The sequence below is a fragment of the Ranitomeya variabilis genome, chromosome 1 (genome assembly GCF_051348905.1).
Source record: "Ranitomeya variabilis isolate aRanVar5 chromosome 1, aRanVar5.hap1, whole genome shotgun sequence".
Taxonomy (NCBI): domain Eukaryota; kingdom Metazoa; phylum Chordata; class Amphibia; order Anura; family Dendrobatidae; genus Ranitomeya; species Ranitomeya variabilis.
Genome location: NC_135232.1, coordinates 829,437,183 through 829,463,413, shown reverse-complemented (window position 1 = coordinate 829,463,413; position 26,231 = coordinate 829,437,183). Strand labels below are relative to the sequence as shown.

At 41.5% G+C, this 26,231-nt stretch overlaps 1 protein-coding gene across 1 annotated transcript in view; it reads left to right on the top strand.

The window, feature by feature from the left end:
* FRAS1 (Fraser extracellular matrix complex subunit 1) overlaps nucleotides 1-26,231 on the top strand; it is a 653,238-nt gene that overhangs the window by 353,916 nt on the left and 273,091 nt on the right. The window contains exons 16-17 of the mRNA XM_077275534.1: nucleotides 21,623-21,760; nucleotides 24,095-24,235. Coding sequence (XP_077131649.1) covers nucleotides 21,623-21,760; nucleotides 24,095-24,235 — 279 coding nt within the window. The remainder of the gene's footprint in view (nucleotides 1-21,622; nucleotides 21,761-24,094; nucleotides 24,236-26,231) is intronic.

Sequence of the window (26,231 nt, the reverse complement as noted above, 5' to 3'; positions counted from 1 at the left end):
GCAGAACGGTATAAACGCCTCTCCCAAAAGAAATTCATGAATAGCTGGTTTTTGGTTATTCTGCCTCACAAAAATCGGAATAAAAAGTGATAAAAAATGGTCACGTGTCCGAAAATGTTACCAATAAAAACGTCAACTCGTCCCGCAAAAAACAAGACCTCACATGACTCTGTGGACCAAAATGTGGAAAAATTATAGGTCTCAAAATGTGGAGACGCAAAAACTTTTTTGCTATAAAAAGCGTCTTTTAGTCTGGTTTCACACTTGCGTTTTTATCTGCATGCGTTTTTTAAAAAAACCGCATGTGTGAAAAAATGCATGTAAACGCGGTAAAACGCATGCGTTTTTATAGAAAAACACAAGAAAACAAGAAAAAAACAAAAAACCCTAACCCTACCCCTAACCCTACCCCTAACCTGAAATACGTGGCACTGAAATACGTGGCACTGAAATATACGTTTATATACGTATATAAGTGCCACGATATTTCAGTGGCCACGTATATAAGTGCCACGTATTTAAGTGCCACGTATTTAAGTGCCACGTATTTAAGTGCCACGTATTTAAGTGCCACGTATTTACGTGCCACGTATTTACGTGCCACGTATTTACGTGCCACGTATTTTTCAGTGCCTGAAATACGTGGCACTGAAATACGTGGCACTGAAATATCGTGGCACTGAAATATCGTGGCACTGAAGTATTTACGTGCCACGTATTTTTCAGTGCCTGAAATACGTGGCACTGAAATACGTGGCACTGAAATACGTGGCACTGAAATACGTGGCACTTAAATACGTGGCACTTAAATACGTGGCACTTAAATACGTGGCACTTATATACGTGGCACTTATATACGTGGCACTTATATACGTGGCACTTATGACTGTCAGAAAATGTTCAGTAAACGGTTAGGGGTAGGGTTTCAGGTAGAATTGGGGAGTTTCCACTGTTCAGGCACATCAGGGGCTCTCCAAACGCGACATGGCGTCTAATCTCAATTCCAGCCAATTCTGCGTTGAAAAAGTAAAACAGTGCTCCTTCCCTTCCGAGCTCTCCCGTGCGTCCAAAAAGGGGTTTACCCCAACATATGGGGTATCAGCGTACTAGGGACAAATTGAACAACAACTTCTGGGGTCCAAGTTCTCTTGTTATCCTTGGGAAAATAAAAATTTGGGGGGCTAAAAATCATTTTTGTGGGAAAAAAAATATGTTTTATTTTCACGGCTCTGCGTTGTAAACTGTAGTGAAACACTTGGGGGTTCAAAGTTCTCACAACACATCTAGATAAGTTCCTTGGGAGGTCTAGTTTCCAATATGGGGTCACTTGTGGGGGGTTTGTACTATTTGGGTACATCAGGGGCTCTGCAAATGCAACGTGACGCCTGCAGACCAATCCATTTAAGTCTGCATTCCAAATGGCGCTCCTTCCCTTCCGAGCTCTGTCATGCGCCCAAACAGTGGTTCCCCCCCACATAGGGGGTATCAGCGTACTCAGGACAAATTGGACAACAACTTTTAGGGTCCAATTTATCCTGATACCCTTGTGAAAATACAAAACTGGGGGCTAAAAAATCATTTTTGTGAAAAAGAAAAATAATTTTTATTTTCACGGCTCTGCGTTATAAACTGTAGTGAAACACTTGGGGGTTCAAAGTTCTCACAACACATCTAGATAAGTTCCTTGGGGGGTCTAGTTTCCAATATGGGGTCACTTGTGGGGGGTTTGTACTGTTTGGGTACATCAGGGGCTCTGCAAATGCAACGTGACGCCTGCAGACCAATCCATTTAAGTCTGCATTCCAAATGGCGCTCCTTCCCTTCCGAGCTCTGTCATGCGCCCAAACAGTGGTCCCTCCCCACAAATGGGGTATCAGCGTACTCCAGACAAATTGGACAACAACTTTTGGGGTCCAATTTATCCTGATACCCTTGTGAAAATACAAAACTGGGGGCTAAAAAATCATTTTTGTGAAAAAAAAAAAAAAAAAAATTTTATTTTCACGGCTCTGCGTTATAAACTGTAGTGAAACACTTGGGGGTTCAAAGCTCTCAAAACACATCTAGATAAGTTCCTTAGGGGGTCTACTTTCCAAAATGGTGTCACTTGTGGGGGGGTTTAATGTTTAGGCACATCAGGGGCTCTCCAAACGCAACATGGCATCCCATCTTAATTCCAGTCAATTTTGCATTGAAAAGTAAAATAGCGCTTCTTCCCTTCTGAGCTCTGCTATGCGCCCAAACAATGGTTTACACCCACATATGGGGTATCGTCGTACTCAGGACAAATTGCACAACAACTTTTGTGGTCTAATTTCTTCTCTTACCCTTGGGGAAATAAAAAAATGGGGGTGAAAAGATCATTTTTGTGAAAAAATATGATTTTTTTCTTTTTACGGCTCTGCATTATAAACTTCTGTGAAGCACTTGTTGGGTCAAAGTGCTCAACACACATCTAGATAAGTTCCTTAAGGGGTCTACTTTCCAAAATGGTGTCACTCGTGGGGGGTTTCAATGTTTAGGCACATTAGGGGCTCTCCAAACGCAACATGGCGTCCCATCTCAATTCCAGTCAATTTTGCATTGAAAAGTCAAATGGCGCTCCTTCCCTTCTGAGCTCTGCCCTGCGCCCAAACAATGGTTTACACCCACATATGGGGTATCAGTGTACTCAGGACAAATTGCACAACAATTTTTGGGGTCCAATTTCTTCTCTTACCCTTGGGAAAATAAAAAATTGGGGGTGAATAGATCATTTTTGTGAAAAAATATGATTTTTTATTTTTACGGCTCTGCATTATAAACTTCTGTAAAGCACTTGTTGGGTCAAAGTGCTCACCACACATCTAGATAAGTTCCTTAGGGGGTCTACTTTCCAAAATGGTGTCACTTGTTAGGGGTTTCAATGTTTAGGCACATCAAGGGCTCTCTAAATGCAACATGGCGTCCCATCTCAATTCCAGTCAATTTTGCATTGAAAAGTCAAATGGCGCTCCTTCCCTTCCGAGCTCTGCCCTGCGCCCAAACAATGGTTTACACCCACATATGGGGTATCAGCGTACTCAGGACAAATTGCACAACAATTTTTGGGGTCCAATTTCTTCTCTCACCCTTGGGAAAATAAAAAATTGGGGGTGAAAAGATAATTTTTGTGAAAAAATATGATTTTTTATTTTTACGGCTCTGCATTATAAACTTCTGTAAAGCACTTGTTGGGTCAAAGTGCTCACCACACATCTAGATAAGTTCCTTAGGGGGTCTACTTTCCAAAATGGTGTCACTTGTGGGGGGTTTCAATGTTTAGGCACATCAGGGGCTCTCCAAATGCAACATGGCGTCCCATCTCAATTCCAGTCAATTTTGCATTGAAAAGTCAAATGGCGCTCCTTTGCTTCCAAGCTCTGCCATGCGCCCAAACTGTGGTTTACCCCCACATATGGGGTATCAGCGTACTCAGGACAAATTGTACAACAACTTTTGGGGTCTATTTTCTCCTGTTACCCTTGGTAAAATAAAACAAATTGGAGCTGAAATAAATTTTGTGTGAAAAAAAGTTAAATGTTCATTTTTATTTAAACATTCCAAAAATTCCTGTGAAACACCTGAAGGGTTAATAAACTTCTTGAAAGTGGTTTTGAGTACCTTGAGGGGTGCAGTTTTTAGAATGGTGTCACACTTGGGTATTTTCTATCATATAGACCCGTCAAAATGACTTCAAATGAGATGTGGTCCCTAAAAAAAAATGGTGTTGTAACAATGAGAAATTGCTGGTCAACTTTTAACCCTTATAACTCCGTCACAAAAAAAAATTTTGGTTCCAAAATTGTGCTGATGTAAAGTAGACATGTGGGAAATGTTATTTATTAAGTATTTTGTGTGACATATGTCTGTGATTTAAGGGCATAAAAATTCAAAGTTGGAAAATTGCGAAATTTTCAAAATTTTCGCCAAATATTCGTTTTTTTCACAAATAAACGCAAGTTATATCGAAGAAATTTTACCACTAACATGAAGTACAATATGTCACGAGAAAACAATGTCAGAATCGCCAAGATCCGTTGAAGCGTTCCAGAGTTATAACCTCATAAAGGGACAGTGGTCAGAATTGTAAAAATTGGCCCGGTCATTAACGTGCAAACCACCCTCGGGGCTTAAGGGGTTAAGCAAAGCAGGATTTCCAGCTTCCAGGGAGAACGCCCAATCCTGAGGGTCACCGCGCAGCAGAGAGATGACTTTTTTAACCTGCTGGATGGGATCACCAGAGGAACGGGGTTTCAGAGCTAAAAACAATTTACAGTTATTTTTAAAGCTCAAAAATTTGGACCTGTCCCCAAAAAACAAATCAGGAGTTGGAATTCTAGGCTCTAAAACCGGAGTCTGAACGATATAATCGGAAATACCCTGTACTCTAGCAGCAAGCTGGTCCACACGAGAAGCCAATCCCTGAACATCCATACCAGCGCCAAACTCCTGAACCACCCAGAGGTAAAGAGGAAAGAAAAGGCACAACAGACTACAGAAAAAAAAAATGGCTCAGCACTTTCCTTTCCTTCTTCTGAGATGCAATTAACTCATTGTTGGCCAGTTGTACTGTTATGATCTGCTGGCCTAGGAGCAGCATGGGACGTACTCTGGAGAAGGTGGTACCTGTACTGACCGCAGACCCTGAACTTAACACCGCAACTAGAAGTAGCCGTGGAATGTACCTAACACTCCCTGGACATCTCGACACAGCCGGAGGACTAATTACCCCTAGAGAGAGAAAAGGGAAAACTATCTTGCCTCAGAGAAAATCCCCAAAGGATAGACAGCCCCCCACAAATATTGACTGTGAGAGGAGAGGGAAATAACATACACAGACTGAAATCCGAATTTAGCAAAGGAGGCCACTTCTAGCTAAATAGAAAGGATAGGACAGAGCACTATGCGGTCAGTATTAAAACACTAGAAAATATCCACCACAGAAAATACAAAATTTCCACATCTAACTAAAGACGTGGAGGTTATATCTGCATCTCCAGAGATACCAGCTTGGCTGAACAATTCCTTATACAGACCAAGCTGGACAAAACAAAACATGGAAAATAACTTGAATGATCAGGCCCACAGCATGTGGACTGCAAAAAACAAAGCCAGAACTTATCTTTGTTGAAATGAACAGCAAGCAAGAGAGACCAGGCAGGGAAGTGAATCCTCCAGGAAACAATGGACAACTGGCACTAACTAAAGGGTCAAGCAAGACTAAATAGCCCAGTCAGAATTGCAATAAGTGGACACACCTGATGAATGCTGCGATCCAAAGACAGCAGCGCTACCACTTATAACCACCGGAGGGAGCCCAAGAGCAGAATTCACAACAGTACCACCCCGTGTTTCAGGAGCTCCACTCTGCTTTGGCTGGAGTCTAAATGAAGGACGCTGGCTGGAATTTTTTTGGTTACATGGGCGCATATAAAAGATCACTGCTTCTCCACGTATTTTCAGTGTGACAACTCTTTACTCACAGGACACAGAATATATCACACAGATACAGAGGGCAGGCCAATTGAAAAGCGGCAGGCCAGACATACATTACAATAGCCGCAGGTGGCTTTAGCCTGATGATATTTACTGTGGGAATTACAAAGGTGGGGGAGGTCAGAAGGGGGATATCTTGTCCCCTCTGCCCAGGGGCGCAGCCTGTGGGTTGATGCATTAGGGACATGCATCTCACATGGAACCTATTATACATACATATAACTGCACAACATATTCTGGGTACTGGGGGTTCCGTAACAACCATACCCTCAAAGTCTGCATTCTATAACATTACTCCTTCCTTTCCAAGCCCTGCCGTGCACCCAAGCAGTAGTTTTCCCCACATATGGGGTATCGGTGTACTCAGGAGAAATTTGAAAACAAATTTTAGGGTCCATTTTCTACTGTTACCCTTGTGACAAATAACAAATTTCGAGATAAAGTATATTTTTTGTGAAAAAAAGTTAAATGTTCATTTTTTCCTTTTACATTGCTTTAGTTCCTGTGAAGCACCTGAGGGATTAATAAACTTCTTTAGTGTGGTTTTGAGGGATGCAGTTTTTAGAAGGGTGTCACATTTGGGTATTTGCGGTCATATAGACCCCCAAAAGTCACTTCAAATGTGATGTGGTCCTTTAAAAAAAATGGTTTTGTAAATGTTGTTGTAAAAATGAGAAATCGCTGGTCAACTTTTAACACTTCTAACTTCCTAACAAAAAAAAATTATGTATTCAAGATTGTGCTGTGAACATGTATGAAATTTATTTCTAAATTTTTGCCAAATTTCCATTTTTTTCATAAATAAATGCAATATGTATTGCTCCTTTGTTCCAATTTCTTTCCTTTTTAGCTAATCGTAAGCCAAATTTGAAAAAAAAAAAAAAAAAGCCAGGAAATTAGTTCCAACCTCTGTCATGCATATGATCATTGTGCCATATGTATGACACAATACTAGTTGCAGGAAAGAAAACCATAATGCACCTCAAAATTACTACCAGAAATGTTAAAAGGAGGAGTTGGCCATAACTATTGTCTTCTACGTTGTTAGTGAATGTATTATGCAAACACATAATGAGACTCTGTTGCATACCATTTTCTATGTTTCCCCATACTCCACAGTAATACTGATATTCATTTTAGTTCCTTTCTATCTTTTTTTTTTTTTTACCAAGATCTTGGCTAGGACGGATTAGAGAGCAGGAGCCTTTTTTTCTTCTTTATGATCTTTATTTGGCCCAGTAAGCGCACAATGTAAAAGATCCAGAGAACTGACACAGCCACTTGTCTACAGTAAAGGAGGTAGCGCGTGCCGGTTGATTGCTTAAAGCCGTGCTGTACTCCATCAGGCAGGTGAATGAACCATGCTGCCAAAACAATAAGGTCTCATAGAAGTACTTAATTTTCTTCAATTGGACAAGAGCTGAAAAGGAAATCTCACCAAAGAACATCTATAGGAATGTAATGCTGCAAATATTAAATATCCTGATGGTTTTTATAGAAACCAATGAAAATTGAAATGTCCATTATAAGTATACAGTAAACAGTAGCCTTTACTTGGCTTTAGCTGCTTAACTAAATCTAATTCCTGATTATGTCCTGATAATTGATGGATTTAAGCGTTCTTTATCCCCTCTTCTTATAGGACATTGCGACCACCATTTCACTGACATACGCTCGCATCAGGTGCCCAGTCACATAGGTGGGATCTTCAATCCCATGTTATGGCCCTTCAATATAACCTTCTTATGCCAAACATGCATCTTTCTGGGACAGCCGGGAGGCCTCAACTATTATAGCTAGGATACGTGATGTGTGGCAATACATTTCTACAAAGAAATGTAGCTTTACATGCCAATCAACCATGTAATGTATGGGTTGCCTTGGTATGCAAGAGGGGAGCATCTCTTTCAGATGGCCATGAGACGTAGCAGGACAAGTCCTTCAAAGACAATGGGCCTGATTCATCAAAGCTTTCATGCCAGTATCGTGGTGTAAAAAGCCTTGAATAGCCGCAAAATTTTGCCCAGTGTAAAGCTGCTTTAAAATTTTGCAATTTCTCACATTTTTGCGTAGCCAGGGCAGGATGGGATGTTCTTTACAGCACAAATCTTACTCCAGTTGCTGAATGGGTTAATGCCAATTTTTGGTCCTAATTCATTAAGAAGCTTACCTTTCTTAATAAATCAGGAGTGCCTGACTCCAGCACGTCTCCTCATCAAGACCGGCGTGAACAATGTTGATCTTGATGAATCGGGGTCATGGTTGCAGGATAGCTACCAAGTGAGCTTGATGTCACACAGTTTTAGTAACTGTATGTATGATTTCCGAGCAACTTTGCGTAATTTCACATTTACTTTGTCATAAAAGATGTAGAGGCTCTTTGACTATGACAAGTTACTGGCGTACTAAAACCATGTTAAACTAATTTTTTCATGTACTGGACAAAATCAGAATGTTTATTGCAATCCGGACAATCTCTGCCACTGAGAATTCAGGTACTAGCTGTGAGAAGAATTGTAGTGAATCTGACTATATTTGTGCTAATTCAACCTATAAGCATAATCTATATCCCTATTTACACATCTGTCTAATTACTATATTGATCACATATACTATCATATTACTTTGTCGTTATATTTGTCTTTTCTCCATTTCTATCTCATCTCATGTGTTACTTTTTATATAACTTGAAGCGCTTGTCCACCCTTGGGGACAATGGTTTTCTTTTTTTTTTAATTGCATGTAATTGGGTCTAAGTCATTTTTACTATTGGGTCACATTATTATCTACTACTTTTATATTGATGGCCTATCCATAGGATGGTTAATCAATTTCAGATTGGTGGGGGAATGACAGCTGAATGAATAGGAGGTGATCTACAGTTCCCCGCTGGGGTCACTATACAGATGGGGCAGCTATCCTGAGCAGCAGAATAAGTGACCATTTTTATGAGGATCAGTTTATTTGATATATGAGGTAATCAAAATTTTAATTGGCAAAATGCACCATTGTTTATAAATGGTAAAGGGGTAAAAAAAAACGCTGGAGTGGTGCTTTCATTTATTTTTTTGTGTGGCATTTTTGTTTTGTGTGTGTAATTGTGTGATGTAACTACCATAATGTTTACTGTATCTATAGTCAGCGAACATAGAATGGCTTATCAGGTTTGATCATAGACATAGATCAGACATATAGGCATTGACTAGATGATCTACCTGTAATTAGTTGTTCCTTTTACCAGCATGCCACCATGACTTTAGCTGATGTTCTTTCTGATCACAGACTGATAGTCGTGTTTATAGCTCATCTCTATCACTTCTACCAGACAAACTTTAATAGTTGAAGTCAATATTTAGTAATACACTAACTTTATACACAATTTTTAATAAGTTCATTTGACATATGCTTTTAAACAACCCAGTCAGCAAACATACGTCTGTCCATTTTTTTAATTATTTTTTTTAACCATTTTTATTAAACAAACTTTTTCCATTTTGAAGATTAGATTCAGACACAAAAAGGAAAAATAACTTCATACAAGTCAGTCACAATGTAACAGGAAAGTACTTTAGGGTAACAGAACCTTTCTCTTCCAAATCCTATATATATAAAAAAAATTAGGCTAACCATATCATACAGCCACAAGAATTAGTACCATAAAAATAAAGGCAAGCTGAAATGTCAATTAACACACACTACATTGAAAATATCATTAATTGCTCCTGATAATAGAAGAATCAGTGTATAGGGGCCAAGAATTGATCCATCACTCCATCCCAGAGTAGGATAGAGGATGGTAAACTGGGGATATGTAGCCATTGTAACGCTACTGCCAGCGCCTCTGCATGGTTCCACTTTCCGCTCTATGTGCGGACACCCTGGCCATGTGGTGTGGTCTCCAGCATTCTCCCTGTCTCCAGCTGTACTGCGCTCTCCCCTGCTCTTAAAGAGACAGCGCACATGCATAATTAAATGCCCTAGCCAATGGCTGGAAGGCATTTAGTATTAGTGAGCACCTGTGAGATGGCAATAGCTGTGAGGCATCTTGTTTAAAAGGCATCTTCCCCAGTAGGGAGGTGCTAAGGATCTCAGTGAATCATTAGTGAGTGAGGTGGTCTCCTAGTGAAGTTATGAGGTTCCCTGGTCCTGGTGTAGCCAGAGTCCTGAACCCGTAGTCCCTGGTTGTTTTGTGGCCAGTCCTGAGTCCGTAGTTCCTGGTCGTTGTGTGACAAGTCCTGAACCCAAAAACCCTGGTCCTTGTGAGTCCAGTCCTGAACCTCATCCCTCAGTTTGTGTTCACTTAGTCCCTGAATCCGTATCCTAAACCCGTGTGTCTGAACGTGTGCCTATCTGAGTACCCCGTATATCCGGACTGCTGCAACCCATTTCCGAATCAGTGATATCTGAGACTCCGTGTTAGTAGCCATTCTACAGATGATCCTGAACTTAGTAGTTTGAACGGAGCACTTGTCCCATCCATGTCTGCTTGCCTGACCTCTCGGGTGAGCAGCTGCAGTACTGGGGTCTGCCTAGAAGTGATAACTGGCTGCTATCTGCAGCCAAGCCTGACTCCACCATCAAGAGCTCCAGTGAACACCTGGTAGCCGCTTCGCTATGACTCTCCTAGTTAAGTCTAGCCCCATGGCTCAGTGGTTCCATGAAACCACATGCGCCACTTGTACGCGTAACAGCCATGATCACTAAATCCTATCATAATTATTCGATGCCCGCCAGGGCCGTGGGGTACTCGGAACCGAGTCAAACAGTTCTTTGGGGAAGTCACGATGCCTTGACCCGACTCCGTGGCCCTGGGCATGCAATAAAAATGGGGGATAATTTATAGAGGATTAAGTCATGACGCCACCCGTGGTGTTCGGCAAGGGATGGCCGACGCTGCGGTTCAGGTCCACTGGGGCTGATGGTGATGCAGCAAAGTTGTTACAGCTCTCCACGGGTAGAGCGGGCCCCAGTGCAGTTATAGGGTAAATTTGATGATGGTAACGGTTGTAGTACTGGGCAGGTGATGCAGTAAATAACTTTGAGGACACAGCAGGGTGCAGACTTCACACTTTTACTCAGTCTGTTGGTTACAATCACCAGCCAGGTGCTGTGTCCTCTGGGTCCGTGGTCCAGCCAGCTTTCAGGTAAGTTGGGTGCACTTTTCCGGGACCCCGTTCTTGTGTAACTTTCCAGGTCGTCTCTCTGCACTGGCCCTTGGCTTCCTGCCCTGCGCTTTACACACAGTGTCCTAATCCAGCAGCCTCAGATCCTGTCAGGCGTCCTCTTGGTCCCCTTAATCCTATGTGGCTGCCTTTTTCGCGATGTCTAGATTTGGCCATGGCGCATACAGACACCACAGCCTCCTGTTTGCTAGCTGAGTCCTACAGTCTCTCCACTAGTGTGGGGCCGGTCCCCCACTGCGGCCTGGTCACTCCACCCGACTACTGTCAGTGTGGCTTCGGGCGCCACAGGTGGATTCTTCACTTCCTTGGCCCATAGGACCCCTTCTCTCTGGAGCTCCTCTCAGACACCTTCGTACTCCTCTCTCTCTCCCGAACTGACTTACTCCTCCCTCTCGTTTCCATGAGAACTCCTCACTGCCAACTGTCACTACCTTCTCCACCCACACCCTGTACCTAGTTCCTACTCGGGCCTGAGATGAGGCCCTCCCTAAATAGGGGCCGCCCAGATCCCCTGGCCTGGAGTGGTGTGGTGTTGAATGCTAGTGTGTGGGTACCGGATAGTGCCCCCTCCTTACCCGAGAGTGGGATACCACACCTCTGACTGAGGTGCAGTACCTCTGAGGTGACTGGACCCTCAGGGACGCCACAGTTATGTAATGCATTCCTTTTTATATACCCCTTTCTACACGTAAAATATTGTTTATTTAGGTTTTTAGTTCCCCCATAGTATGGGCAGCAGCGTCTAACAAGTGATAGGCCAACAGCTTCCTAGCATAAAAACCAATATGAAAAAAAAAGATTAAAGAGCCTAAACGTAGGAAATGTGTATTAAAAAGCCTTTATTTGTGTACAAATAGGTGCGTGGTGGCAAAGAAGAGCGTATACCCACATAAAATATATAAATATAAAATTTGAACCAAAGAGGTTCTACTGAACAAATGTAGTCGCTGGACAAATACAGCATTGATTGGTGTTGGTGTGGTGTCAACCCATACAAAGGTAACGTGTATATATATATACAGTATATATATATATCTATATATATCTATATATATATATATATATATATATATATATATATATATATATATATATATATATATACCGTATATACTCGAGTATAAGCCGACCCCCCTAATTTTGCCACAAAAAAATGGGAAAACTTATTGACTCGAGTATAAGCCTAGGGTGGAAAATACAGCAGCTACCGGTGAATTTCAAAAATAAAAATAGATGCTCCATACCGTTCATTATTGCCCCAAAGGAGGTTCCATATAAAGCTGTGCCATATATAATGCTCCATACCGTTGATTATTGCCCCATAGATGCTCCATATATAGCTGTGCCATATAGAATGCTCTGCAACGTTCATTATGGCCCCATTGATGCTACTTATAAGGTTGTGCCATATATAATGCTCTGCACTGTTCATTATGGCCCCATAGATGCTCCAGATAAAGCTGTGCCATATATGCTCTGCACTGTTCATTATGGCCCCATAGATGCTCCTTATAAAGCTGTGCCATATATGCTCTGCACTGTTCATTATGGCCCCATAGATGCTCCTTATTAAGCTGTGCCATATATGCTCTGCACTGTTCATTGTTGCCCCATAGATGTGCCATATAAATCTGTGCCATATATAATGCTCTGCACCGTTGCCCCATAGATGTGCCATATAAATCTGTGCCATATATAATGCTCTGCACCGTTGCCCCATAGATGTGCCATATAAATCTGTGCCATATACAATGCTCTGCACCGTTGCCCCATAGATGTGCCATATAAATCTGTGCCATATATAGTGCTCTGCACCGTTGCCCCATAGATACTCCACATAAATCTGTGTCATATATAACGCTGCTGCTGCTGCAATAAAAAAACAAAAAAACACATACTCACCTTTCTTGCTTGCAGCTCCTCAGCGTCCGGTCCCGGCGTCTCTCTGCACTGACTGATCAGGCAGAGGGCGGCGCGCACACTATATGCGTCATCGCGCCCTCTGACCTGAACAGTCAGAACAAGAGGACGCGAAGACAGCGGCGCCCGGCGTGTGGAATGTGGACAGGTGAATATAAAATACTCACCTAGTCCCGGCGCTCCTGGCGCTCCCCCTGCCTGTCACACTGTCTTCGGGTGCCGCAGCTCTTCCTCTGTCAGCGGTCACCGGCACCGCTGATTAGAGAAATGAATAGGCGGCTCCGCCCCTATGGGAGTGGAGTCCATAATCATTTCTCTAATGAGCGGTCCCACGTGACCGCTGAACAGGGGAAGAGCTGCGGCACCCGAAGTGTGACAGGCAGGGGGAGCGCCAGGATCACCAGGACTAGGTGAGTATGCCTCAGCGCCCTCACCTGCCGACCCCACCGCCGACCGTGACTCGAGTATAAGCCGAGAGGGGCACTTTCAGCCCAAAAATTTGGGCTGAAAATCTCGGCTTATACTCGAGTATATACGGTATATCAGAGGATGATGACTAAAAACATACTTCAATAATCATAGACATGGACAATGTTGTTATGTCAATAATTGCACATACCTGGATGCACCGAATCGGAGTGAGCGCCACGCAGCCTGCAGGACGTCACATTATCCAAGTATTCCTCCATCCATTATTTTGAACATAGCATCTCCGATACAAGATACTTAGAATGTATAGTGGTGATGGATCATGCACGCCTGATGCATGTGCAATATTATGTTTTATCTAGTTGTTCACAGGTTCAAGGGTATGTGCACCTATTTACATCACAACATTCACTCTTTATCCATGTCTATGGTCTTCATCCTGCAAAAAAAAATAAAATATATATATATATATATATATATATATATATATATATATATATATATATATATATATATATATATATATATATATATATATATATATATATATTAACACACACAGTACAGACCTTCTCATTTAAAGATTTTTCTCTATTTTCATGACTATGAAAATTGTACATTCACACTGAAGGCATCAAACCTATGAATTAACACATGTAGAATTATATACTTAACAAAAAAGTGTGAAACAACTGAAATTATGTCTTATATTCTAGGTTCTTCAGAGTAGCCACCTTTTGGCTTTGATGACTGCTTTGCACACTCTTGGCATCCTCTTGATGAGCTTCAAGAGGTAGTCACCGGGAATGGTCTTCCAACAATCTTGAAGGAGTTCCCAGAGATGCTTAGCACTTGTTGGCCCTTTTGCCTTCACTCTGGGGTCCAGCTCACTCCAAACCATCTTGATTGGGTTCAGGTCTGGTGACTGTGGCGGCTAGGTCATTTGGCGTAGCACCCCATCACTCTCCTTGGTCAAATAGCCCTTACACAGCCTGGAGGTGTGTTTGGGGTCATTGTTCTGTTGAAAAATAAATGATGGTCTAACTAAACGCAAACCGGATGGAATAGCATGCCGCTGCAAGATGCTGACCAAAGCACAGATTTCCACTAGTCTAATGTCCATTCCTTGTGTTCTTTAGCCCAAACAAGTCTCTTCTGCTTGTTGACTGTCCTTAGCAGTGGTTTCCTAGCAGCTATTTTACCATGAAGGCCTGCTGCACAAAGTCTCCTCTTAACAGTTGTTGTAGAGATGTGTCTGCTGCTAGAACTCTGTGTGGCATTGACCTGGTCTCTAATCTGGTCTCTAGTCTGAGCTGCTGTTAACCTGCGATTTCTGAGGCTGTTGACTCGGGTAATCTTATCCTCAGAAGCAGAGGTGACTCTTGGTCTTCCTTTCCTGGGGTGGTCCTCATGTGAGCCAGTTTCTTTGTAGCGCTTGATGGTTTTTGCCACTGCACTTGGGGACACTTTCAAAGTTTTCCCAATTTTTCGGACTGACCTTCATTTCTTAAAGTAATGATGGCCACTCTTTCTTCTTTACTTAGAATTTGTATTATGGCAAGAAAAAAGCAGCTAACAGTCTATTCAGTAGGACTATCAGCTGTGTATCCACCAGACTTCTGCACAACACAACTAATGGTCCCAACCTCATTTTTAAGGCAAGAAATCCCACTTATTAAACCTGACAGGGCACACCTGTGAAGTGAAAACCATTCCTGGTGACTACCTCTTGAAGCTCATCAAGAGAATGCCAAGAGTGTGCAAAGCAGTCATCAAAGCAAAAGGTGGCTACTTTGAAGAACCTAGAATATAAGACATAATTTCAGTTGTTTCACACTTTCTTGTTAAGTATATAATTCCACATGTGTTAATTCATAGCTCTGATGCCTTCCGTGTGAATGTACAATTTTTATAGTCCTGAAAATACAGAAAAATCTTTAAATGAGAAGGTGTGTCCAAACTTTTGGTCTGTACTGTGTATGTATATATATATATATATATATATATATATACTAGCTGTACTACCCGGCTTCGCCCGGGTTAATGACTGCTGTTAGCAAAATAGAATGTGTTAACAAAAATTTATTCTGCACACAAAAACCACAAAACAAATAGATAGAAATGTAATTATTAAAAGGCAAAAACTAAGCAAATAGAAGCATTTCACAACATATATTAGCTTTGTTATACTGAGAATGTCTTTGTTGCCTATATTAACCAATCAGAGCTCAGGTTAATTAACTGTAGCAAAATAGAAGCTGAGCTGTGATTGGTTGCTATTGGCAGCCTGATAAATCCCCAGCCAACAGGAAGCCCTCCCCCCTGGCAGTATATATTAGCTCACACATACACATAATAGACAGGTCATGTGACTGACAGCTGCCGTATTTCCTATATGGTACATTTGTTGCTCTTGTAGTTTGCTTATTAATCAGATTTTTATTTTTGAAGGACAATACCAGACTTGTGTGTGTTTTAGGGCGAGTTTTATGTGTCAAGTTGTGTGTGTTGAGTTGCGTGTGGCGACATGCATGTAGCGACTTTTGTGAGATGAGTTTTGTGTGGCGACATGCGTGTAGCAACATTTTGTGTGTTGAGTTGCATGTGACAGGTTAGTGTAGCAAGTTGTGTGCAGCAAGATTTGTGCATGGCGAGTTTTGCGCGTGGCGAGTTTTATGTGTGGTGCATTTTGAGTATGTGCAAGTTTTGTGTGAGGCAACTTTTGCATGTGGTGCAACTTTTGTACATGTGGCAATTTTTCTGTGTGTGCAAGTTTTGCATGAGGTGAGTTTTCCATGAGGTGAGTTTTGCACGTGTGGCGAGTTTTGCGTGAGCCTAGTTTTGCATATGGCGAGTTTTGCATGTAGCGAGTTTTGAGTGGTGACTTTTGTGTTTCGACTTTTATGTGGCGAGGTTGGTGTGTGTGTGTGGTGAAATGTGTGCTGAGGGTGGTATATGTGTTCAAGCACGTGGTAGTGTGTGGCGCATTTTGTGTTTGTGTTCATATCCCCGTGTGTGGTGAGTATCCCATGTCGGGGCCCCACCTTAGCAACTGTACGGTATATACTCTTTGTCGCCATCGCTCTCATTCTTTAAGTCCTCATTGTTCACATCTGGCAGCTGTCAATTTTCCTCCAACACTTTTCCCTTCACTTTTTCCCCATTATGTAGATAGGAGCAAAATTGTTTGGTGAATTGGAACGCGCGGGGTTAAAATTTCACCTCACAACATAGCCTATGACGCTCTCGGGGTCCAGACGTGTGACTGTGCAAAATTTTGTGGCTGTAGCTGCGACGGTACAGATGCCAATCCCGGACATACACACATACATACATACACACATTCAGCTTTATATATTAGATATACCTGTATGTAATCTCCTGTATATAGTATATACCTGTGTGTCATCTCACCTATATATAGTATATATCTGTGTGTCATCTCCTGTATATAGTATATACCTGTATGTCATCTCCTCCTATACATAGCATATACCTGTGTCATCTCCTCCTGTATATACTATATACCTGTAGGTAATCTGCTCCTGTATATAGTATATACCTGTGTGTCATCTCCTCCTGTATATAGTATATACCTGTATGTCATCTCCTCCTGTATGTAGTATGTACCTGTATGTCATCTCCTCCTCTATATAGTATATACCTGTGTGTCATCTCTCCTGTATATAGTATATATCTGTGTGTCATCTCCTCCTGTATATAGTATATACCTGTGTGTCATCTCCCCTGTAAATAGTATATACCTGTGTGTCATCTCCTGTATATAGTATATAGCTGTATGCCATCTCCTCCTGTATTAGCCCTCGTTCACACGTTATTTGGTCAGTATTTTTACCTCAGTATTTGTAAGCTAAAATGGCAGCCTGATAAATCCCCAGCCAACAGTAAGCCCACCCCCTGGCAGTATATATTAGCTCACACATACACATAATAGACTGGTCATGTGACTGACAGCTGCCGGATTCCTATATGGTACATTTGTTGCTCTTGTAGTTTGTCTGCTTATTAATCAGATTTTTATTTTTGAAGGATACCAGACTTGTGTGTGTTTTAGGGCGAGTTTCGTGTGTCAAGTTGTGTGTGTTGAGTTGCGTGTGGCGACATGCATGTAGGGACTTTTGTGAGATGAGTTTTGTGTGGCGACATGCGTGTAGCAACTTTTTGTGTGTCGAGTTGCATGTGACAGGTTAGTGTAGCAAGTTGTGTGCAGCAAGTTTTGCGCATGGCGAGTTTTGCGCGTGGCGAGTTTTATGTGTGGTGCCTTTTGAGTATGTGCAAGTTTTGTGTGAGGCAACTTTTGCATGTGTTGCAACTTTTGTGCATGTGGCAATTTTTCTGCGTGTGGCAATTTTTCTGCGTGTGCAAGTTTTGCGTGTGGCGAGTTTTGCACGTGTGGCGAGTTTTGCATGTGGAGAGTTTTGCGCGTGGCGAGTTTTGAGCGGCGACTTTTGTGTTTCTACTTTTATGTGGCGAGGTTGGTGTATGTGTGGTGAAATGTGCACTGAGGGTGGTATATGTGTTCGAGCACGTGGTAGTGTGTGGCGCATTTTGTGTGTGTGTTCATATCCCCGTGGTGGTGTGATTATCCCATGTTGGGGCCCCACCTTAGCAACTGTACAGTATATACTCTTTGGTGCCATCGCTGTCATTCTTTAAGTCCCCCTTGTTCACATCTGGCAGCTGTTAATTTGCCTCCAACACTTTTCCTTTCATTTTTTCCCCATTATGTAGATAGGGGCAAAATTGTTTGGTGACTTGGAAAGCGCGGGGTTAAAATTTCACCTCACAATATAGCTTTGACGCTCTCAGGGTCCAGACGTGTGACTGTGCAAAATTTTGTGCCTGTAGCTGCGACGCCTCCAACACTTTTCCTTTCACTTTTTCCCCATTATGTAGATAGGGGCAAAATTGTTTGGTGAATTGGAAAGCGCGGGGTTAAAATTTCACCTCACAACATAGCCTATGACGCTCTCGGGGTCCAGACGTGTGACTGTGCAAAATTTTGTGGCTGTAGCTGCTACGGTTCAGATGCCAATCCCGGACATACATACATACACACACACACACATTCAGCTTTATATATTAGATATATATATATATATATATATATATATATATATACTGTATTTTCTGGCGTATAAGACTACTTTTTAACCCCTGAAAATCTTCTTAAAAGTCGGGGGTCGTCTTATACGCCGGGTGCTGTCTTGTACGCCGAGTGCAGACACCAATGTGTATATGGTGGGTGGGGGGGAGTGGTCCTGATGACGAAGAGGGGGCGTCTCACAGGAAAGTGTGAGTGGAGTGTCCCCTATTACCTCATTGTAGCTGCAGCATGGGGTCTCTGTGCTGGGGAGAGGCGGCAGCTGCTGCTCCTCTTTGTGCCGCATGGGTGCTGTGCTGTGGGGCGGTGGCCGCCGCCGCTCCCCAGCACCCCACACTGCAGCTACAATGAGGTAATGGGGGATACTCCACTCACACTTTCCTGTGAGATGCCCCCTCTTCGTCATCAGGACCACTCCCCCCCAAAAGGCACATTAGTCACCGGCCCTATAAGACGACATACGGCGTATAAGAAGACCCCCGACTTTTAAGAAGATTTTATATTTTAACTGGAAAAGTTGGAGGGTCGTCTTATACGCCCAGTCGTCTTATATGCCGGAAAATACGGTATATATATATCATACATGAACGGTCTATCATTTTAAGGGTAGGTTACCTTTAACATTGAGGGAAACAATATATAAAAATAAAATCCAGAAAATCACATTGCATAAATTATAGAAATTTCTTTGCATTTTGCAGTGAGAAATAGGTATTTGATCCCCTACCAACCATTAAGAGTTCTGGCTCCTTCAAACCAGTTAGATGCTCCTAATCAACTCGTTAGGTGCATTAAAGACCGCTGTCTTACATAGTCACCTTCATAAAAGGGCTAGCCAGTCTCCATACCTTAAGGCTACTTTCACACTTCCGTCTTCCAAATCTGCACAGGATCCGTCAAGACGTTGAAATGACGAATCCTGTGCAGATTGTGGAAAACGTGGGCACTGGGCCCGTCTTTTTGACCCATCGAGCCTATGTGCACCTGTTGTGTATGTGTTTTCGCAGCGGTTTTCCGCTGCGAAAACGCATACACCATACAAACCAGGTTAAAAAAAAAATAAAAAATCGCAGTATTCTCGCGAGATTTCGCAATGTATTACTATGAACGCTAGCTGCCGGGAGCATCGCTGCGCGGGACTGTGGTAGGTGAGAATACTGTGATTTTTTATTTATTTTAAACATTCTATCTTGTTACTATTAAGGCTGCATAGGCAGCATCAATAGTAAAAAGAGAAGGAGAGCGAGCGAGAGAGAATTTCCCTGATGGGAAATTCTTCCACACATGCTCTCTTTGAAAAGGTGGGACGCGTCGCTGGATTCCTGCTTTTCACAGGCAGCGACGCATCCTGCGCCCATAGGCTACTATTGTAGCCAGTGACAGGCAGCGCAGGATGCGTCGCTGACTGATTTTCCGACTTGCACAAAAAACTTTCCTCTGAACGTTTTCTGTGCCCAACGGACCGTTTTTTAATCCAGGATCCAGTGAAAGACGGATGGCCATCCGTCACAATCTGTTGCTAATACAAGTCTATGGGAAAATGCAGGATCCTGCAAATTTTTTTGCAGGATCCTGCATTCTCAAAAATTGATGGATTATGACGGGAGCTGAAAGACGGAAGTGTGAAAGAGGTCTAATCCCATAGAAAACTTATGGAGGGAGTTGAAGCTCTGAGTTGCCAAGTGACAGCCTCAAAATCTTAATGATTTAGGCTACTTTCACACTAGCGTCAGGCTCGGCCCGTCGCTGTGCGTCGGGCTGACGTTCCCAACGCTAGCGTTGTCTCCGCCGCACAATGGGGGCAGCGGATGCATTTTTCCAGCGCATCCGCTGCCCCATTGTGAGGTGCGGGGAGGTGGGGGCGGAGTTCCGGCCGCGCATGCGCGGTCGGAAAAAGCGGACCGTCGTGAGCAAAAACCGTTACATGTAGCGTTTTTTGCTCCCGACGGTCCGCCACTGCACGACGCATCCGTCGCACGACGGGTGCGACGTGTGGCAATCCGTCACAATGCGTCACTTAATGTTAATCAATGGTGAAAAAACGCATCCTGCAAACACTTTTGCAGGATGCGTTTTTTCGGCAAAACGACGCATTGTGACGGAATGCAGTTAACGCTAGTGTGAAAGTAGCCTTAGAGATGATCTGCAAAGAGGAGTGGACCAAACTTCTTCCTGACATGTGCGCAAACCTCATCATCAACTACAAACAGCATCTGACTGCTGTGCTTGCCAACAAGGGTTTTGCCATCAAGTATTAAGTCTTGTTTGCCAGAGGGATCAAATACTTATTTCTCACAGCAAAATGCAAATACATTAATAGAATTTATACAATGAGATTTTAGTTTTGATATTCTACCTCTCAATGTTAAAATTAACCTGCACTTAAAATTATAGACTGTTCATGTCTTTGTCAATGTGCAAACTTAAACAATCAATCAGCAAGGGATGAAATACTTATTTCCCCCACTGTATATGTATATATATATATATATATATATATATATATATATATATATATATATATATATATATATATATATATATATGAGTACCCTTGTATGGTTTGACACCACACCAACACCAATCAATGATGTTTCTTTTCCTAGTATCTGTTCAAGGGCTACATTTGTTCAGTAGGACCTCTTTGGTTCATATTTTATATTTATATATTTTATGTGTGTATACTTTCTTCTTCTTTGCCATCACATATCTATTTGTACACAAATAAAGGCTTTTTAATACACATTTCCTACGTTTAGACTCTTTAATCGTTTTTTTCATATTGGTTTTCGTTTTCTTCTGATTGGTCTATCTAATTCGTCCAGAAGTACATGCATCACAATGTGGGTGATCCCCTTTAAACATTTCCTATACAAACAACATGTATATTGTCTGCACTTTCTTTAGTACATTTGTTTAACCAGCTTCCTAGCATAGAATAATATGCACAGAATGCCCAACTCTCTCCTCCAGGAGAACCAAAATGCCGATCTTGTGTTCCAGGTGTATTTGAGTATTGTAGATTTGTTTAACTAAATCTAGAATCTCATTCCTAATTGATAGTTGAGTTCTTACATGGCTTTTGTTGTCAAATAGTCTTTCCCTTTATTATGACATTTTACTAACTGATCACTTTTTTCGAATTGTGCGATTACTTTTTAAAGTGCAAAGTATTTGCCAATTTGAAGACTCAGAAAATGAAGGGATTACAATTGTTACGACTGCATTTTATAGTGACCTGGCTCGCTCCCCCTATTCCTCAGAATGGCCATCTGCTTCACTGCTTCATTGTGCCAAGCTCAATCTAAGCTCCGAGTGCATACTGCCCCATATGTGGATATTGAATACCACAGCTATATTATGTATAGATCCAGCCAGCAGAGTTTGGTGTACGTTGCCATTTTATTGCGTTTACTTTCTTAATGTCCTCTTCCTTTTTTCTTTTAAGATTGTGATGCATCGTGCCAAACATGCTCTTCAGACAACAGATGCTTAAGCTGTGCCAAAGGCAGAATCTTTCACCATGGCAGATGTGTGGCACAGTGTCCAGCGGGGTATTATGCTGACTCTGAAGGAGTGTGTATAGGTAGGAATTATGGTTGTCTACTTCATACAAAATGTCAAAGAAAGTGTTTGTTTTTTTTTAAATATATTAAAAGCATTAATACCAAGGAAAAAGTAATTATTGGAAATGTTGCATTCTAAGTTAACATAACCAGAGTTTATATAGCAAAGTATAACACACAGTAAAGGGTAAATGAACTATAAGAGTTTTTAATAATTAATGTTAATGATCTTACTAACAGAAAGAAAACGGTCCATTGCTGACATTGTCTGCCTGAACCAAAACACAGTGGAACTGCAGTGTTCTCCAGTAAAGCTTTCATAGTTTGCAGCAATGGAAACACAATAATCTCTAGACCTTTTAGCAGAATATACTTTGTTCAGTTTCCTTTTTTCAGCAAACTGTAGGCCGAGATGAATGACCGTTAACCTTTTGATCTGTTCTTATTAAAGGGAACCTGACAGTTGATACACGCTGCCCAGTCCTTGGGCAGCACATATCAGACACTAACAATGTAGGTTTAAAAGCCGTCAAGGACCAAGCCACATGGGACACTAGTAAGAAAAAGCCTGGTCCCCTAAAATTTCTCCCCCGCCCTCTGCCCTTAGGAGACAGGTCTTCTCCTATACACGCACACAGGGAGAGACCGGTCAGTCATTGGCAATGGGCAGGAAGAAGCCGCCAGAGACCCGCCTGTCCAATTAGTTTCCAGTGTAGCTTGGTCCATGATGGTTTTAAAACTATGTTTTTCTCTGAAAAGCCACAACGTGTTAGAGTTAATATGGCTGATATCGTGCTGCCAATATCTGATACATGCTGCCCATTGATCGGCCCACTTGTATTTGTTGTGACGTTCCCTTTAATAGGGTGTTCTTCTAATCAGAAAATATTATTACATTGTTTATTTTATTTTCTTGATCTACACCAATATAACAGGACGATGCAAGTCAAGTTGAAAAATAAAAAAATAAATCCCCTTGTTAAATCAAAATCTGCAAATGAACACTTTAAAAATGGGACACAATTCAAGTATGAAATCAAAGAAGAGAAGACCTGGAAAAAGATAATAAAGTACCCAGCACCGATTGCACAACAAGAAGAATCACAAAAATGGCACAATGTAATGATTAATGGTACAGCTAGATGGCAAATAGATAAAGGGGAACTAAAGTGAGAGAGATAAGACATTGAACAAATCCACAAAGCTAGTATTGTCCGAAGTATTGCAAGGAACAAATCCTTAACTTGAAAGTGATATAACCAAATACTGCTCCTGTTTTTTTTTTACGTAACTAACGGGAAATAACAATGACAAATTGTCATGAAAAATTGTTTCCTTTCAATTTAATTCTGAATTGTTAATAACCAAATTCTTAGGAACCCTTATATATTGCGGTACTGTTTCCCAGTTGTGTCCATTTGTAGACTTGTGTTTCTGGGAGATTTTGGCATTTTAATATGGCATCTAATTATCTGAACATGCTACAGGGAACAATATGATAACAGTTTGTATAAATTAAGGTTCTCCATAAGTTTAGTGCAAGCACATTGATGTATTTCAGCCAGGCAGATAGCCCATATCGGGATTACATAGCAGTAATATTTATCCAGCCAAATTGCAGATTTTCAAAGCATCTCAATTACAGTCAGCTTGTTATATTTCTGGTGGAAAAGTGGCAAGGAGCAATCAAGTCGGTAGAGATATGATTGTGAATGACAAGCAATAAACTGCAGCCATTACCACTAATGTAATGTCATCTATCACAATGTAAGTGACAATGTGCAGTTAGGAGAACGGCAAGAGTGACATGAAAAGATTTTCAGTGCAGAACTTAATGTTCCAGCCTTGTAAATGTGTACAGCGATATTCTTTAGGATACACAATGCAGGATGCTTAGAAATGAGATTTGTGTCAATACCTGATTAGTGGAATCCTCGTCTGTTACACTGGGACACTGAATATTGGCTAATGCCCATATTGTAACTGGAGGTGGATGTGGCCATGTTAACAGAACAGGTCAGTGTATGTGACATTTCCAGTTGCCGAGCTCCCTGCAGGGGTATTAAAAGGAATGTTTCCCATTAGTTACTGATCTATTCTCCTACAACCTGGTCCTTTGTGTCCATATCTTGTGTATATATATTTCACATATTGGAACATACATACAGCACCATGGAATTAATGGTGCTATATAAATAAATAATAATAATAATATTGGAAGAATTCAAGTCTATGTCTTACTTTAACATAGTTCTTCAACTTCCTATACTTTCAGACGTGGGAATTGAATTGTGATGGACAGGAATGTTGTTTCATCCATAAAGCATCTGGTGTTTTATTCTTTGTTTCCTCAGCTTGTCACAAAGATTGTGCATCATGTTCCGGACCACTGGCCAACCAGTGCACATCCTGCTCACCTCCGCTGGCCTTGCTGAAAGGACAATGCATCAGTAACTGTGGCATAGGATATTATTTTGATGAAAATCACTGCAATGGTATTTAATTCTTTTTGGATGTACAGTATGTATGTTTTTGCAGTAATTTAAGAGGATATTTTTATAACCTATGAGAGCCTAGTGTCCAATTAAATGTCTCACTCCCGGGAATTGATACAGTCATTTCAGCTTTAATTCAGTGAATGTTTCCATTTAATACAGCAAGAAAAAATCAATCTTCAATCTTAGAACATGTTTTATTGTATTAATTTAAATGTTAAAAAAAGTAGAAATGAACCTTTGTGATGTCAGCAAAAACTATTGCAAATTATATTGCCTTAAAGAGACAACAAATCCAAGTTGGCCTGCAATTTATCTGAACGCTGCATGTTGGACCATTCTAACCCCTGGCAATAAGCTGCTAAGCCATAACTGGCAGTATATCTTTTAATAGAACTATAAAATGACATCCCAACTATGTAATGCATAGGTCGGTCGGGGACTATTATGATATGTGCACACATTGAGTATTTGCTTGCAGAAATTTCTGCAAGATTTATGCATCACTTTACAGCAAAAACGTGCATTTTGCCGCGGTTTTGTATGTGTTTTTTTGCATGCGTTTTTGTGCAGCAATGAAGGTTTTTTTTTTTTTTTAGCTAAATAAAGACATTTAAAAAAAAAAAGTTTTGTGATGTAATCTCTTGGTTCAACACCACCTTTTTTATTCTGATGCAGTGTGGCATCAGGGTAATGGGATTAGGGCTTGGTGTCAGCAGCTGTCATTGACACCAAGCCCTAGGTTTGGTAATGAAAAGGTGTCAGCCAAACAACCTCATTACTAAGCCAGTAGGTCAACACAAACGCACACACCCACATTGTAACCAGCCTATGTAGGAGCGTTAACAGAATGAACCTACATAGGTTGTAACCAAACAGCAACTGTTAATTTAAAAAATGTAAAAAAAAAGGAAAAAAAAATTGCGTGGGCCCTGAAATAATTTTAATAACCAACAGAGGGAAACCCGGAATGCTGAGGGATGATGTTAATATTCTGGGAAGGAACCAATAGCCATAAAGGTTCTAAGGCTATTAATATCAGCTCATACCTGTATACTTAGCCATTACTGACTAGTTTACAGGGGAACCCCAGACAAAATTGATATAGAGTCCCCCTATAAAATCTAACCAGCAAAGGCTAGACAGACGACTGTTTCAGGTTGATATTAATAGCCTTGGAAAGGGGCCATGGATATTGGCCCCCTCACCGCCTAAAAACATCAGCTCTCAGCTGCCCCAGAAAAAGCCCATCTATGAGATTAGCCTCACTCTTCCCACTTGCCCTGTAGCGGTAGAAAGTGGGGTTATGGTTGGGGGGGTGGGTTGATGTCACCTTTGTATTGTCAGGTGAAATCAAGCCCACTGGTTAGTAATGGAGAGGTGTCAATAAGGCACCCCCATTACTAACCCCATAGTGATATTATAAAAAGACACATACACCCAGAATAAAGTCCTTTAATTGAAATAATGACACCAACTCTTTTATTGAATCTAAATTAAACCATATTTACCAAACGCCTAATCCACTGAAGCCAACGTCTCCTGCAACAAAAATAAAATAAAAAATAAGAAAACACAATATTCTTCACCTGTCCGCAGAGAAGATAATCGATAATGTCCCACAACAATCCTGATGACTTTGAAAGCAGTCACTGATGCAACGGAAAATAGAAAAAATTGGAGTTCATCAGCTGATAAGCTCCAGTGATCTCCCTTACGGCACCACCGCTGCTTGAGAAAATTCTCACCCAGCGTTGCTGCTGTAAGTGAGAGCACCAGAGCTCATCAGCTGATGAATTCCAGTGAACTCTCTCACGGCAGCTGAGGGATACACAGCGGGAGCGATTACCTCCTGTCAGTGTATAGCCAGCGGACAAGTGAGATCACCATGAGACACTCTAGATTATGTGGACTACGGTGGACAGGTGAGTATATGGTGGTTTATTATTTTTGACTTTTTATAAGAGACTTGAGCATTGGGGATTGGGCTTTAAGT